At 37.9% G+C, this 17031-nt stretch overlaps 1 protein-coding gene across 7 annotated transcripts in view; it reads right to left on the reverse strand.

Annotated features, from left to right (window-relative positions):
• Positions 1-17031, reverse strand: part of FUT8 (fucosyltransferase 8) — a 314298-nt gene that overhangs the window by 102892 nt on the left and 194375 nt on the right. For all 7 annotated transcript variants that reach the window (XM_060141031.1, XM_060141067.1, XM_060141048.1 and 4 more), the window contains 2 exons: positions 4261-4376; positions 3982-4144 (listed from right to left, as the gene is read on the reverse strand). In XM_060141031.1, coding sequence (XP_059997014.1) covers positions 3982-4144; positions 4261-4376 — 279 coding nt within the window. The remainder of the gene's footprint in view (positions 1-3981; positions 4145-4260; positions 4377-17031) is intronic.

Raw genomic sequence — 17031 nt, forward strand, 5'->3', positions numbered from 1 at the left:
TCCAAAGCAAGTCAAACATGAAGTCAAGGGCACTGAGTACAAAAATCCTTCTATGTCAGGTTTTCTTCCAGTCCCATCATGCTTCCTATCAGCCCATTTCCTTCCCTATATATCCTTGACTTCTAATAGATACTCTCTGTTTTGCAGAACCCACTGTTAAAATTAATTGGAGCTTCCAGTTTTATTCAGAGGTAAATGACTTTACTCCTATAACTTGCCCTTCATACCTTTTGGGATTCTCAATTACAGGAGAATATTTTTACCTCAATTATTTAATTTTCTTTAGTTGCATAATATTCATAAATCTTTCAATGGAACAGGATTATTTTTACAAGGAGGTACAAAGTAGAGTGTGAAATAATCAAAGAATGCACATACATGCCTCCCCAGCAAATAAAAAAGACATAACTTACTGAACACTAACTAAATAATGAGTGCTTAGTACTGCAGGGTAGAGAAGAAACTGAAGTTAGAGTTCCAGTCCTCAGGAGATTACACTTTTTCAGGGAAAAAAGCCAAGTTATTACAAAAGAAACAATGATGTCCATTTATGAAAGCTGTCCTCCCAGGAAATTACAAGTCCTCAATTACTTTTGAGTCCCCCATCTCCCTATATTAGATCAGTTACCAAGTTCTGCAGCTTCCATTTTTTATGCATTTATCCCTTTCTATTCCTACTACCAACTACCCAGGTCCAGAAGCTCATTATCACTTACTTGGACTTCTGTAAAATCTTTCTCATTTCCTGACAACAGACTTTGCTTCACACAGCTCTCAGAATGAGCTTTCTAAAATGCACCAGTTAGACTTGTATCCAGAATAAATGAAGAATGCTTATAGCTCAATAAAAAGAAAAAAAATTCCCCCAAATTAAGCATGTGATTTGGAAAAGACACTTTACCAAGGATGATATATGGATGGCAATTAAGCACATTAAAAGATGCTCAATATCATTAGTAAGGAATTGCAAATGAGAACCATTATGATATACCACTACACTCCTGTTAGAATGGTAGGAGGAAAATGTAAAAATTGACAATACCAAGTGCAACAAGGATACAGAGCAACTGGAACTCTTACACACTGCTGATGAGAATACAAAATAATACTACCCTTTGGGAAACAGTTTGGCGATGTCTTAGGGAATTAAACATTCACTCCATACATCAGCAGTCCCCAACCTTTTTGGCACCACGGACTGGTTTCATGGAAGACAATTTGTCCACAGACAGGGTGGAGAGGAGGGGAGTTCAGGCAGTAATGTGAGTGATGGGGAGAGGCAGATGAAGCTTTGCTTGCTCGCCCACCGCTCACCTCCTGCTGTGCGGCCCAGTTCCTAAGGAACTGCCATACATGACCCATCGAACCCACTCCTATGTATTAATCCAAAAGAAGTGAAAACATGTTTCCACAAAAAACGTGTATGTTAATGTCAACAGTAGCTTTATATATACATAATCGCCAAAAAAATGAAAACCCAAATGTGCTTCAACTGGTGAATGGATAAACTAACTGTGGTAGATCCATACGATGGAATATTACTTAGCAATAAAAAGGAATGAACTACCCATACACAAAACAACATGGGTGAATCTCAAATGCATTATACCAAGTAAAAGAAACCACACTCAAAAAACTACATAGCGTGATTGCATTTACATAAAATTCTGGAGAAGGTAAAATTATTGGGGCAGGAGACAGATTGGGTGACTGCAAGGGACTGGTGTGGGGGTGGGGCAGTGCTGACTCTAAAGAGGCAGAAGGAATTTTCCTGGGGTGGCAGCAGTGTTCTGCATCTGGATTGCAGTGGTGGTTACAAAACTATGAGCATGTGTCAAAACTCACAGAACTACAGACTAAAATATGTACATTTTACTGTAAATAAATTATGCCACAATAAAGTTGATTTAGAAAGGAAAAAGAGGAGGATCAGTGTTTCTATCAGAACAAAGTTCTAAGATAGAAAGAAACGCCTTCTGAAGAAACAAAAGCCCATAAGTTACTTCTCTATAACTGATGTCTTTCTAAACCAAAAAATGATGAGTGATTCAAAGGGAAATCTGAACAAGAAAACTGATAGACTCAACCTCTGATTCTTCAGAGAATACAGGCAGTCCAGAGACAACTTGTACACTGTGATTTGGGCAAGTGTAAAAAGAAAATGGGGATTTTTGTGTACTGTAAAAATCACGAGAGACAAACAAAAGTCTTTTAATTCTAATTCTTACACTTATCTTGGAAATTACCAGTAAGACGGCATATTCTACATACATACAAATCCTCTCTATTTGTACATTCATTACTTTAAAGGTTATTTCTCTAATGTTTGGTTGTCCTTTGCTCATTATTTGTATCACTGCATTTTAATCTGGCTGCCTGGAGTTAAAGTACTACCCTGCGAAGCTGTATCCCAAGTTCATTATAATTTCTGCTTAAGACAGCAAAAGAGATCGACTTGGATATTTTGGGTACCTTTCCTTTTTTGTTTTCAGTGAAATATTATTATTTAACATTTACTAAAAGGTAGTGTCAAGAAACATAATGTATTTAAACCGGAACTCACAAAAAACTTAACGTTGATTTACATCAACTTTTCAGGGCCCAACACTTTCATTTGTACGTGTTTTCCAATTTCTACATATAGTCACAAAATATATGCACAAAATAATTTATAAGTAATTATTTTAATTTGGAAGAGACCAAACAATGAAATACTCAAGTAATTAAATCACTCAAACTTTAAAATTAAACATTCTATCAGTAGTCAAGAGCCAAAATTATCCTTTAAATACCCTACAGGCTTCCCAACTCAAATCCTCTTCAGATGTACACTTTCCTATAAAACTGCAATAAGCAAAGCACACAAGCACACTGCTCCAAATAACATAACTTTGGTGCCTAGAATCAGCTTAGGGTAGAGAAGCATTAAGGACAGAATTAGTCAGTATTCGGTCTAGTGGTCTAAGTATGGCTTGATTGCAAGCTAAGCTAAAAATTTCAAAGGGACTGCCAGATCTGTGGCCTAATAAGTCAATGCCCCTTGAAATTTATGCCATCTTATTGCTGTAGATTCACTAATGCTAAAATGATTCCAATAAACTGACAGATTTTATTTGTAATTTCACTTAAAACAGCAGAGCAATGTTTCAAAATCACTACAATAATGCTGATGATGTTAATATATATGAATCTGTTGGTGGTGGGTAATTCTTTTCCTCTTCATAGTGGTAGGTTGTGTTAATACAACAAGTTTTCTTCTATTGTTCACGAATGAGACAGTAATTGCCAACAGAATCCTACTGGGAATACAGACTTGCATAAATAATAGGCCTAAGGACAGGTTTTCCATATCTATAATGATTCTCAGGTACATTTTGTTCTGCATGAACACACCAACACCGAAACGTGTCCTTTCCTATGGAGGATAAACTCCATATCTTCAGAAATGTGCAAACAAGAGGAACAAATTTAACTAGGCAGATTTCAGGTTCTTCTTTCTAGCAACTAAATGGAAGAGCAATTAACAGAGTGCTCCTTTTTATCAAAAACTTATTACCCTTTCACTAGAAGCCCTAAAAAGTTGCTATTTTAAAGTTTTCAATGCTTCAGTTAGAAACATAACTGACAGCCTCAGTATGAGTTCCAATGAATGTACTGTAATGTAAAACTGTACATGTCACTTCAAATATTGGTTGTATAATAAGGAAGTTTAAAGAAGACATTTTAATGCATTGTTGGCTGACACCACTATCTTCTGAGTTTATTTAGGGTATAAAGATTTCTAGAAATTCATTTAAAATAATATTTTCTGGTGATGAACTACATTTGGCAATTATTGTCCACTGAGCCCTCAGGTACTCTACTGCTTCTAAACATGGTAGGTATCATTTACCATTCAGCAGGGAAATTAACAAAAGTTCCCATTTCCCATTCTTAGATTATAATCTTTACTAAACCCCAAATGAAATGTAAATGTAGTACCTTTCATGATGTCCCAAATCTGACAGAAATTCATCTGCATGTCTTTGGAGTTCATTTCCTTCTAAATTCTTTAATTTCTTCAACTCACTTTGTAGAAAAAACCAGAGCTCTTTAGCTCCATTTTCAATCCTCCTCCTTAGGACTTCATGATCCTTCCCAAGACCTGCAGTCAAAGAATAGAGAGCATCAGCATTTCCAACATTTTGATGAAAGGAAATTTTCAATTATTTGTGCTAATGCCAACATACTGAAGAGGAAAAACAATGTATTGTTACCTACCATTTCTAGTTTGCTTCTTATAATTTTCAATCTGTTCTTTGGCCTTCACAAGCTGCTCTTCTAAAGCACGAACCCTTCCTGAAGCTGGCCCCTGATCAATGGGGCCTTCTGGTATTCTGTAGTTCAAGGAAGAAAATGTAAACATTTAGCTTATAAATTATGCAACAAAATACATGTTTACTTTGCTAAAACATTATTTATTGGTAACTCTAGAAGTCACTGGACCATATCATATATTAGAAGTACCAAATGAAATTCTTCTCTCCAAAGCTATAGGGTAAGATGTAAACACTGGAATGAAACTGAACAAACACACACAAAAAAATCCGGCTCATAGATGTATGATCTTCTAGGAATTAAGGAACCTTTAGAACTGTCTCCTAAAAACTTTCATCATACAACTTAGAATAACACCATCAGTGGCAAAGCGATCAATTCTTCATTAGTGCTGAGAATAACAAAGTTGAAGGAGAGGGCGACAAAAAGGCTTAAAAGGAGTAAGAAAGCAAATAACTGAACCTGTGTCTGTGTTCAAATAGCAAATACAAATTATTTCTAAATTAACTATAATATCAGATATAAATCTGTGTTCTGATTCATGAACTCATGACCTCAGATTACTAAGCATGGGTTTTATAAAGAAGGGAAAGACAAGGATAGAAGATGAAGTACACCAGAAAAAACACCTGAAGATTAATGTTCTGTTTACGTCAGGAATGGAAAAGATCAGTCAACAAGACAAAATGTTGGAATATAGCAGAGGAACACCAGGATCCCTTGCTTATATTATCAACCTGTACAGCTTCTTTCCAAACTGTCCTTGTTTCTAACATATTTTATTTTTATGTGACTTTTGGCAGTATTCTGTACTCCATTATGGCCATAAAAGATATCCACATCCTAATCCTGTAACCTGTAATGCTACCTTAGGTGACAAAAGAATCCTTATATGTGTGATTAAGTTAAGGACACTGAGATAGGGAGACAGCCCTGGATTACCCAGATGGGCCATAATTGTAACCACAGTTGTTCTTATAAGAGGGGAGTAGAAGGAAATTTTATTATAAAAGAGGAGGAGGTGATGGGGTTAATTAGTTTTGAAGGTGGAGGAAGGGGTCATGACCAAAAAATGCAAGGAAGGCATCTTTAGAAGCTGGAAAAGGCAAAGAAACAGATTCTCCCCTAGAGCTTCTCTAGTGAATGTGGCCCCACTGACACCTTGGTTTTGACCCAGTGAAACTCATTTCAGACGTCTACCCTCCCAAACTGTAAAAGAATAAATTTCCATTTATTGTTTTAAGCCACAGAGTTTATTGTATGTGTTACAGCAGCAATAGGAAACTAATACATATACACATATTTACATACATGCATACATATACATATATACTTTCTTCTTTTCTTTTTGCGGTACGCGGGCCTCTCACTGTTGTGGCCTCTCCCGTTGTGGAGAACTGGCTCCAGATACGCAGGCTCAGCGGCCATAGCCCACGGGCCCAGCCGCTCCATGGCATGCAGGATCTTCGCACACCGGGGCACGAATCCGTGTCCCCTGCATCGGCAGGCGGACTCTCAACCACTGCGCCACCAGGGAAGCCCTACATATATACTTTTGAAAAAATATTAAGAAGATTAAATAATGGCTGATTTTTCTTCCAAAATCTATTTGAATGAGAAACTGCCTCTAAAAGTACAAAGCACAGTGTCTGTCAATAAAGCTTAACAGGAATATTGTATCTGGGGTCAGTAATTCTACAGATGAGCTGTAATATCAAAATGCCTGGGATATCTATTCTTACCATCACAATCACTTTTGGGAAACAATTTCTAAATTATACTTGGCAGAACTTAAACTTAGCTATCAACCTGAGGAGAAAACTAATACAAGGAGGGCAGACAGCAGAAGCAAGAAGAACTACAATCCTGCAGACTGTGGAATGAAAACCACATTCCCAGAAAGATAGACAAAATAAAAAGGCAGAGGGATATGTACCCAATGAAGGAACAAGATAAAACCCCAGAAAAACAATTAAATGAAGTGGAGATAGGCAAGCTTCCAGAAAAAGAATTCAGAATAGTGATAGGGAGGATGATCCAGGACCTTGGAAAAAGAATGGAGGCAAAGATCGAGAAGATGCAAGAAATGTTTAACAAAGACCTAGAAGAATTAAAGAACAAACACCTAGAAGAATTAAATAACCAACACACAGAGATGAACAATACAATAACGGAAATGAAGAATACACTAGAGGGAATCAATAGCAGAATAAATGAAGCAGAAGAACGGATGAGTGACCTGGAAGACAGAATGGTACAATTCACTGCCATGGAACAGAATAAAGAAAAACGAATGAAAAGAAACGAAGACAGCCTAAGAGAGCTCCGGGACAACATTAAACAAATAAACATTCATATAATAGGGGTCACAAAAGGAGAAGAGAGAGGAAAAGGACCCGAGAAAATATTTGAAGAGGGAGTGGCACAATATATTAAAAGTGATGAAAGGGAAGAACCTACAACCAAGATTAATCTACCTGGCAAGGATCTCATTCAGATTCGACGGAGAAACCAAAAGATTTATAAACAAGCAAAAGCTAAGAGAATTCAGCACCACCAAACCAGCTCGGCAGCAAATGCTAAAGGAACTTCTCTAAGTGGGAAACACAAGAGAAGAAAAGGACCTACAAAAAGAAATCCAAAACAATTAAGAAAATGGTAATAGGAACATATATATCGATAATTACCTTAAATGTGAATGGAGTCAATGCTCCAACTGAAAGACACAGGTTTGCTGAATGGATACAAAAACGAGACCCATACATATGCTGTCTACAAGAGACCCACTTCAGACCTAGGGACACATACAGACTGAAAGTGAGGGGATGGAAAAAGGTATTCCATACAAATGGAAATCAAAAGAAAGCTAGAGTGGCAATACTCATATCAGATAAAATAGACTTTGAAATAATGAATGTTACAAGAAACAAGGAAAGACACTACATAATGATGAAGGGATCCATCCAAGAAGAAGATATAACAATGATAAATATATATGCACCCAACATAGGAGCACCTCAATACATAAGGCAAATGCTAACAGCTATAAAAGAGAAAATAGACAGTAACACTGTAATAGTGGGGGACTTTAATGCCTCACTTACACCATTGGAAGATCAACCAGACAGAAAATTAATAAGGAAAGACAAGCTTTAAATGACACAACAGACCAAATACATTTCAATGATAGTTAAAGGACATTCTATCCGAAAACAGCAGATTACACTTTCTTCTCAAATGCACATGGAACATTCTTCAGGATAGATCACATCTTGGGTCACAATTCAAGCCTCAGTACAGTTAAGAAAACTGAAATCATATCAAGCATCTTTTCTGACCACAACGCTATGAGATTAGAAATCAATTACAGGGGAAAAAAAACACAAACACATGGAGGCTAAAGAATACGTTACTAAATAACCAAGAGATCATGAAAGGAATCAAAGAGAAAATCAAAAATTCCTAGAGACAAATGACAACAAAAACATGACAATCCAAAACTTGTGGGATGCAGCAAAAGCAGTTCTAAGAGGGAAGTTCAGAGCAATACAATATTACCTCAAGAAACAAGAAAAATCTCTAATAAACAATCTAATCTTACACCTAAAGGAACTAGAGAAAGAAGAACAAACAAAACTGAAGTTAGCAGAAGGAAAGAAATCATAAAGATCAGAGGAGAAATAAATGAAATATAAATGAAGAAAACAATAGCAAAGATCAATAAAACTTAAAAGCTGGTTCTTTAAGAAAATGAACAAAATTGATAAACCTTTAGCCAGACTCATCAAGAAAAAGAGGGAGAGGACTGAAATCAATAAAATTAGAAATGAAAATGGAGACGTTAAAACAGACACCGCAGAAAAACAAAAGATCATAAGAGACTACTATAAGCAACTCTATGCCAAAGACAACTTGAAAATGGTAGTCATGAAAAAGGAAAACCTTAAGAAATGGACAAATTCTTAGAAAGGTATAACCTTCCAAAACTGAACCAGGAAGAAATAGAAAATATGAACAGACCAATCACAAGTAATGAAATTGAAACTGTGATTAAAAATCTTCCAACAAACAAAAGTCCAGGACCAGACTGCTTTACAGGTGAATACTATCAAACACTTAGAGAACAGCTAACACTCATCCTTCTCAAACTCTTCCAAAATATTGCAGAGGAAGGAACACTCCCAAACTCATTCTATGAGGCCACCATCACCCTGATACCAAAACCAGACAGGGATACTATAAAAAAGAAAATTACAGAACAATATCACTGATGAATATAGATGCAAAAATCCTCAACAAAATACTAGCAAACAGAATCCAACAACACATTAAAAGGGTCATAAACCATGATCAAGAGAGATTTATCCCAGGGATGCAAGGATTCCTAAATATACGCAAATCAATCAGTGTGATACACCACGTTAACAAATTGAAGAATGAAAACAATATGTTCATCTCAATAGATGCAGAAAAAGCTTTTGATAAAATTCCACACACATTTATGATAAAAACCCGCCAGAAAGTGGGCACAGAGGGAACCTACCTCAACATCATAAAGGCCATATACGACAAACCCACAGCAAACACCATTCTCAATGGTGAAAAACTGAAAGCATTTCCTCTAAGATCAAGAACAAGACAAGGATGTCCACTCTCGCCACTATTATCCAACATAGTTTTGGAAGTCTTAACCACAGCAGTCAGAGAAGAAAAAGAAATAAATGGAATACAAATTGGAAAAGAAGTAAAACTGTCACTGTTTGCAGATGACATAATACTTACACATAGATAATCCTAAAGATGCCACGAGAAAATGACTAGAGCTCACCAATGAACTGGTAAAGTTAAGGATACAAAATTAATGCATAGAAATCTCTTGCATTCCTATACACTAAGAACAAAAGATCAGAAAGAGAAATTAAGGAAACACTCCCATTTACCACTGCAACAAAAAGAATAAAATAACTAGGAGTAAACCTACCTAAGGAGGTAAAAGACCTGTACTCAGAAAACTATAAGACACTGATGAAAGAAATCAAAGATGACACAAACAGATGGAGAGATATACCATATTCTTGGATTGGAAGAATCAATATTGTGAAAATGACTATACTACCCAAAGCAATCTACAGATTCAATGTCATCCGTATCAAATCACCAATGGCATTTTTTACAGAACTAGAACAAAAAAATCTTAATATTTGTATGGAGACACAAAAGACCCCAAATACCCAAAGCAATCTTGAGGGAAAAACACGGAGTTGGAGGAATCAGACTCCCTGACTTCAGACTATACTACAAAGCTATAGTAATGAAGACAGTATGGTACTGGCACAAAAACAGAAACATAGATCAATGGAACAGGATAGGAAGCCCAGAGATAAACCCACGCACCTATGGTCAACTAATCTATGACAAAGGAGGCAAGGATATACATTGGAGAAAAGACAGTCTCTTCAATAAGTGATGCTGGGAAAACTGGACAGCTACCTGTAAAAGAATCAAATTAGAACACTCCCTAACACCATTCACAAAAATAAACTCAAAATGGATTAAAGACCTAAATGTTAAGACCAGACACTATAAAACTCTTAGAGCAAAACATAGGAAGAACACTCTTTGACATACATCACAGCAATATCTTTTTTGACCCACCTCCTAGAGTAATGGAAATAAAACCAAAAATAAACAAATGGGACCTAATGAAACTTAAAAGCTTTTGCACAGCAAAGGAAACTATAAACAAGACAAAAAGACAACCCTCAGAATGGGAGATAATATATGCAAATGAATCAACGGACAAAGGATTAATCTCCAAAATATACAAGCAGCTCATACAGCTCAATATCAAAAAAAGAAACAACCCAATCAAAATATGGGCAGGAGACCTAAACAGACATTTCTCCAAAGAAGACACACAGATGGCCAAGAGGCACATGAAAAGCTGCTCAACATCACCAATTATTAGAGAAATGCAAATCAAAACTACAGTGAGGTATCACCTCACACTGGTTAAAATGAGCATCATCAGAAAATCTACAAACAACAAATGCTGGAGCAGGTTGGAGAAGAGGAAAACTTCTCACACTGTTCGTTGGCATGTAAGTTGACACAGCCACTACGGAGAACAGTATGGACTTTCCATAAAAAATTAAAAATAGAATTACCATATGACCCAGCAGTCCCACTACTGGGCATATACCCAGAGTAAACCATAAATTCAAAAAGACACATGCACCCCAAAGTTCAATGCAGCACTACTTACAATAGCCAGGTCACGGAAGCAACCTAAATGCCCATCGACAGACGAATGGATAAAGATGTGGTACACATATACTATGGAATATTACTCAGCTATAAAAAGGAATGAAGTTCGGCCATTTGTAGAGACATGGATGGACCTAGAGACTGTCATACAGAGTAAGTCAGAAAGAGAAAAACAAATATATATTAGCGCATATATGTGGAATCTAGAGAAATGGTACAGGTGAACCAGTTTGCAAGGCAGAAATAGAGACACAGATGTAGAGAACAAACATATGGACCACAAGGGGGGAAAGTGGGGGTGGGGGTGGGGGGATGTGGTGGTGGGGGTGGGGGGATGAACTGGGAGATTGGGATTGACAAATATACACTAATATGTATAAAATAGACAACTAATAAGAACCTGCTGTATAAAAAAATAAAATTAAAAAAAAGACATGAAATTTTTAATACCTTTTCTAGCATTTTTATATAACAGATGAAGCCAAATTAACTGTTAATTACTTGACCACTTCAGAATGCATGTTTAGTAAAAAGCTCCTGTTACAGTTATATCAGAGTAAATAAGGTATTCTATAATTTCACATGAACTTGTATGCACTAACACTGAACGTTAGCAGGAAAGATAGCCATCCTCTAAGCATGAGTTTTCCAGGCTACAGAATTTGAATTTAAAAAGCCTTCATTTGTATACAAACAACAGAATAATGATAAAATGAAGAGAGTTGGTAGGTGCACAATTACCCAGTTTATGAGCACAAATATGTATACATTCATAAATGAGGCATTTCCTGGTATATAGTTTTTAGAACTTGGCTTTTACTTTCTGAATTAGATGGCTGGGTTTTAGGAAATAATTTCAAACAAAATAAAAGTACCACCCCTTGTAATTTATTCAATATTTTAGCAGGAATATACCATAGGATAAGCATTTCCTTTTCAAAATATACTTTAGTGATACAAAATTTCACAATAGAAAGATATGTCTAGGTCCTCCTTTTTATCTCATTTCTTCATACGTTGATGGAATAACGTTAGGGGAAAATAGGCATGAAGAAATAGCGTAAGGTCTTTTCAGCAGAGTTCCATTAAGTACTAATGCCAATCTAATTCTAATAAAATAGAAATGAATTAGTGATTTCTAATAATTCATTAGATTATTAGTGATGCAATAATCTAATCCAACTGTGGATAAACTATAGGTAAAGGAAAGTAATAGAGAAGTCAATGTAAAAAATGTACAGAATAAGGACTATTGGAAAGGCCTATTCTTTCCAAACCCCATAAAGAAAAAAGTCAATCTGCAAGAACAGTCTCTTTATCTGAATATTTAGGTAATTGAATGTTTTATTATATTCATTGTGCAAAAAGATATATAGAATGTCTTCTGGCCAAGATGAAATAACAGAGATCAGATTTACCATTAAGCCTGAAACAACTGAAAACCCAGATAAATTGTATGAAACAATGGTTTAATAAAACTGGAACCAGGAGAAAGATGGATGGCAAAATATGTGGTTCCTGAGTTCAGTCCCTCTCAGGGAAAGGGAAACTAGCAACTATCCATAGACAAGATTCCTTTCTGAAGATCCCAGAACAAAGAGGTGAGTCTGAAGCATCCCTTTCGACCACAAAATCTGAGAAAAACAGCATGAGAAGGGTAAGAGGAGTGTTTTCACTTTGACCATAGCCCCCCCACCAAGGTCAGTTCAGTGCTGCATTGAGGGGATCCCCTGGGCCTAAAGTTTCTCCTGTGGGGAAAGGGGAGTGCAAGAGGACATGAAGCTCCCCCAGCATTCCAGATACTTCCTGGGAGTGATACCGAGCAGGGTCCTGTGGAGCTCCTGGACACAAAGCTTTTCTGTGCCCCCCATTTCTTTGATGACAATCAATAGCCTTCATCAGCTTCCATGACATTCCTTGAGTTCCAACAGGCAGATTCAGGCAGTTGTTAACTAGGGATGGGAGGGGATGCAAGACCAGGGAGAAACAAACAGTCAAGAGAAACAACAGTGCAACCTTGGGGGCAAGGTCCTGGTTCCCTATCAAGGGATACACAAAACAATGTCTTTGAGTTGTTTTGCAGATACTGAAACCCCCTCCAGGTGGGAGAAGTTAAGATTAACAATGGTATGTTGTCCACAAGCATGCAGACCCTAGACCAGCTGGAACCTGAAGGTTGATGATGCTGACTCCTACTCACCCCACCACCAACCCATCAGAATAATGTCCACGTGCTGATCATGCCCTCTTTAAACCATTACTATATAACTTCTCAGTATCCTCTTCAAGTTGGGCCACATTGTTTTTCAAAGCAGTAACCTGCTGTGTTCCCCTGTGCCTGGCAAAGTAATAAAGCTATCCTTTTCTACTTCACCCAAAACTCTGTCTACGAGATTCAGTTCGGCACCGGTGTACAGAGAAGCTGAACTTTCGGCAACAGGAGGCCCACTTAAGCACTCACAGGGATTATCACGGCAATCAGTTAGAGAAGGGGAAAGGGGCTCACAGCAATGAGTGTGCGAATCCTGGCAGACTGCATTCCTGCTAGTGGTTGGGCCTGAGCGGAGATCCCATCCAGCGACTCTGACCATTTGCAGAGCTGAGCCCGTGACCCCAGCTGGTCAGGGAATCTGGCTGGCATTTCTGCCTTATTGGGTCCCCAACCAGAGTGCTATCTTGGTGGAGGACCAAATTCTAGTACTCTCCCTATACAGGGAAGTAAGTCAGCAGCCCCACCCAACTGCTAGGCATAGCCTCCAACCCCACTTAAGCAGGAAGACTGTCCTGAGATGCTAGGCAGTCACCCAGCACATCCTACGGCCCACCCAAGCAAGGAAGCAAGTCACTGGCCACACCCAACTGCTGAGCATAGCCTCCAACCCCACCCAACAGTGAAGACTGGCCAAAGATGCCAGGCAGTTGCGGGCTGCCATGCAGTACATCCTACGGCCTTCTTAGGAGGAAAGCAAGTCGGTAGCCACACCCAACTGCCAAGACTAGCCTACAGCCAACCTGACCAGGAAGTCTGGCCAGGGATTTAAGGCAGACACAGAGCCCATTCTACAGGCCTGCTCAAACAAGGAGCCGAGCCAGAAGCATACTATTGAACATAGTCTCCAGCCTCACCAGGTTGCTCAGCCAGAGACCCTGGTCAGCTCTAGAGTCCATTCTACAAGCCCGTTCAGGCAGAGAGCCAAGCCAGCAGCCTTGCCCAACTGCAGAGCATGACCACTGGTTCTGTCTGACTGAGGAAGCCCAAACAGTGACCCTCAGCAGCTTTGAAGCCTGGCCTGACTGTGTGGAGCCCAGTCTACAGTGCTGTACAGCAGCACATCATAGCCTACAGCCCACCCAGTTGCTAAGCATAGCCTGCAGACCCACCCAATTTTGGGGCAGAGCCTGTGGTCCCAATCTGATCAAGGAGTATGGCCTGAGTTCCCATCTGATCACAAAGTCCTGTGTATGGCTTTGACTGAATGTAGAGTCCAGCCAATGGCACCATCAAACCAGGGGGACACAGCTTGAGGCTCCACCCAACGATGGATGAATGTGGAGCCCAGCGTGCGGCCCTGCCCATTCCCAGAATGCAACCAGCAGCACTCCCTGAACACCAGGCCAGAGAACACGGCCTGAAACCCTGCCTGAGCAGGTGACTGCAGAGCCCAGCAAATATCCCTGCCTGAACACAGATCCTAGCCAGCAGTTCTGTTTGAATGTGAAGCCCAGCCATGAGGCCTACCCAAATTCAGAAAAATGACAGCCCTCTGGCTCCCCAACCTCAGAGCACGTGCAGTAGCCCCATCTAACTAGAGACCCTGAGAGTAAGCATGGCTTGTCCAAGGCTGCTACCAGCTGCCCATCCAGAACCCCAAGCTGAGCTGTCCGGTAAAGGCCTTTCCCTGCTGAAGCAAATCTGTAAAGGCTGTAAAAGAGATCACTTTCTCAAAGGAGCAGATATCCACACAAGGATAGAAAGATCATGAGGAATCAGGTAAACATAACACGATCAAAGGAAACTAATAAAGCTACAATAACTATACCTAAGGAAATGGAGATCTATCAAGTGTTTAACGAAGAATTTAGAATGGCCCTCTTAAAGAAATTCAGAAAACTATGAGAAAACATAGATACACAGCTAATAAAAATTAGGAAAACAATGCATGTAACGAAATTGTAAATTCAACAAATAGAAACCATAACAAAACAGAAACAACAGGAATCCTAGACCTGAAAAATACAATGACTAAAGAATTCAACAAAAAGCTTCAATAGCAGACCTGACCAAGGAGAAGAAAGAATTAGTGAACCTGAATACAGCTCATTTGAAATTATCCAGTCAGAGGAGCAGAAAGAAAAAGAGTGAAGAAAGATTAAGGGAATTTATGAAATTCCACAAGCAAAACAATCTACGATTATTGGAGTCCTAGAAGGAAAAGAAAAGGAGAAAGGGGAAGAAGTCTTACTTTAAAAATAATTCCCAACTCTGGTGAGTGATCTGAACATCTAAATTCATGAAGTTTATAAGTCCCAAGTAGAAAATCTGATGGAGTTTTAAAAATCTGCAGAATACAAAATCAACATATAAAATTCAATGTATTTCTACATTCTAGGAAAAAACAATGGGAAATTGACATGTCAAAACACATTATTACTTAACCATAGTGTAAGAACCATGAAAAAATGAAATATGACTCAGTAAAAGAGGTATAAAACCTACAAACTGAAAATTATAAACTTTGCTTAGAAATTGACAGGCCAATTCAAAACTTCATATGGAAATGCAAACACCTAAAGCAGTCAAAACAAATCTGAAAAAGACTAAGAAAACTGAAAGACTAACATCATCTGATATCAAGACCTACAGTAAAGTTACAATAATCAAGATGGTGAGCTACTGGCATAAAGATAAACAGAGATCAATGAAACAAAATAGAGTCCAGGAATAGGACCATACATATATGTAAAACTGATTTTTACAAAGTCACAAAGGTAATTCAGTGGAGAAAGGATACCTTTTACAACAATAAAACTTCTGGAAGAAAAAAAGATATATACCTTTATGATCATCAGTTAGGCAAAGTTTTCTTACATATGACACCAAACGCATGATCCATAAAAGAAAAAATTGATAAATTAGACTTCACTGAAATTGAAAGCTCTTTATTTAGAAAGACACTCTTAAGACAATGGAAAGACATGACACAGACTAGAAGAAAATAGCTGCAAATCCTGTATCTGTTAAAGGATTTGTGTCTAAACTATATAAAGGATCCAATCATCAGAACACAATCCAAGCAAAACAAAAATAAAAACAAAAATGGACAAAGAGTGCTTCCCTGGTGGAGCAGTGGTTGAGAGTCCGCCTGCCAATGCAGGGGACATGGGTTCGTGTCCCGGTCCCGGAAGATCCCACATGCCGCGGAGCGGCTGGGCCCGTAAGCCATGGCCGCTGAGCCTGCGTGTCCAGAGCCTGTGCTCCGCAATGGGAGAGGCCACAACAGTGAGAGGCCCGCGTACCGCAAAAAACAAAAAAAATGGACAGAGAGATTTGAATAGATACTCTGCATACAAAAAAAAATTAGAATAGCAAATAAGCACATTAAAAGATGTTAAACATCATTAGTCATCAGGGAAATGGAAGAAAAGTATACTGTGTGGCTGGCCTGGTTCATTGCTTCTATTTAATGTCATGGAATATGAAACAGGGTTTCTTGTAGATAATCCTCATTCCCTATTAAAAAAAATGCCTACATGTTCAGTTTTTCTGACATGATGTACATTTTAAAAATTATCAAATTCTCCTGAATAAGACATTTGAAGAAAATCTTCATTCAAATATGAAGTTGCCCGTCTAATACACAAACATAAGCCCCACTCTTCAGGGAATTCAGCAGATCTGTCCAAAAATATGAAAACCAGTAAATTCCTGCTTTGCAGTCAGAATATGAAAAAACACTGAATTTGTAGCCTAAGTGTAGTGATTATACAGCTCTCTCAGAGAAATTAAACTTTTGTCATCAGAAATATATTTAATAATTCATTTAAAACAGGTTGCCTTTCTTAAATATCAATACTTTCAATGATTTTGCCATGAACATTGGAACAGTTAAAGATATTAATTTAAGAAAAAGAACCTAGGCACAAATAAACAATATTAGGAATCAAAAGAGAATCATAAGCACAGGTAAAGAATTTTAAAACTCATCACAAAATACTATGAATATTTTCAGGCACTTAATTTTAAAATATGGAAGAAATAAATAACTTCCAGAGGCAATTGAATTACCAAAATAGATTCAAAAAGAAACAGAAATTGAATCAGTAATCAAAAACCTATTTAATTTAAAAAAACTCTAGGATCAGGCGTTTTTATACATGAGTTTCACAAATGCTCATAAGACAGCTATCTGAATTTTTTCCTAGGGAATATAAAGAAATGAAGTTCCA

The sequence above is a fragment of the Lagenorhynchus albirostris genome, chromosome 1, assembly GCF_949774975.1.
Source record: "Lagenorhynchus albirostris chromosome 1, mLagAlb1.1, whole genome shotgun sequence".
NCBI lineage: Eukaryota > Metazoa > Chordata > Mammalia > Artiodactyla > Delphinidae > Lagenorhynchus > Lagenorhynchus albirostris.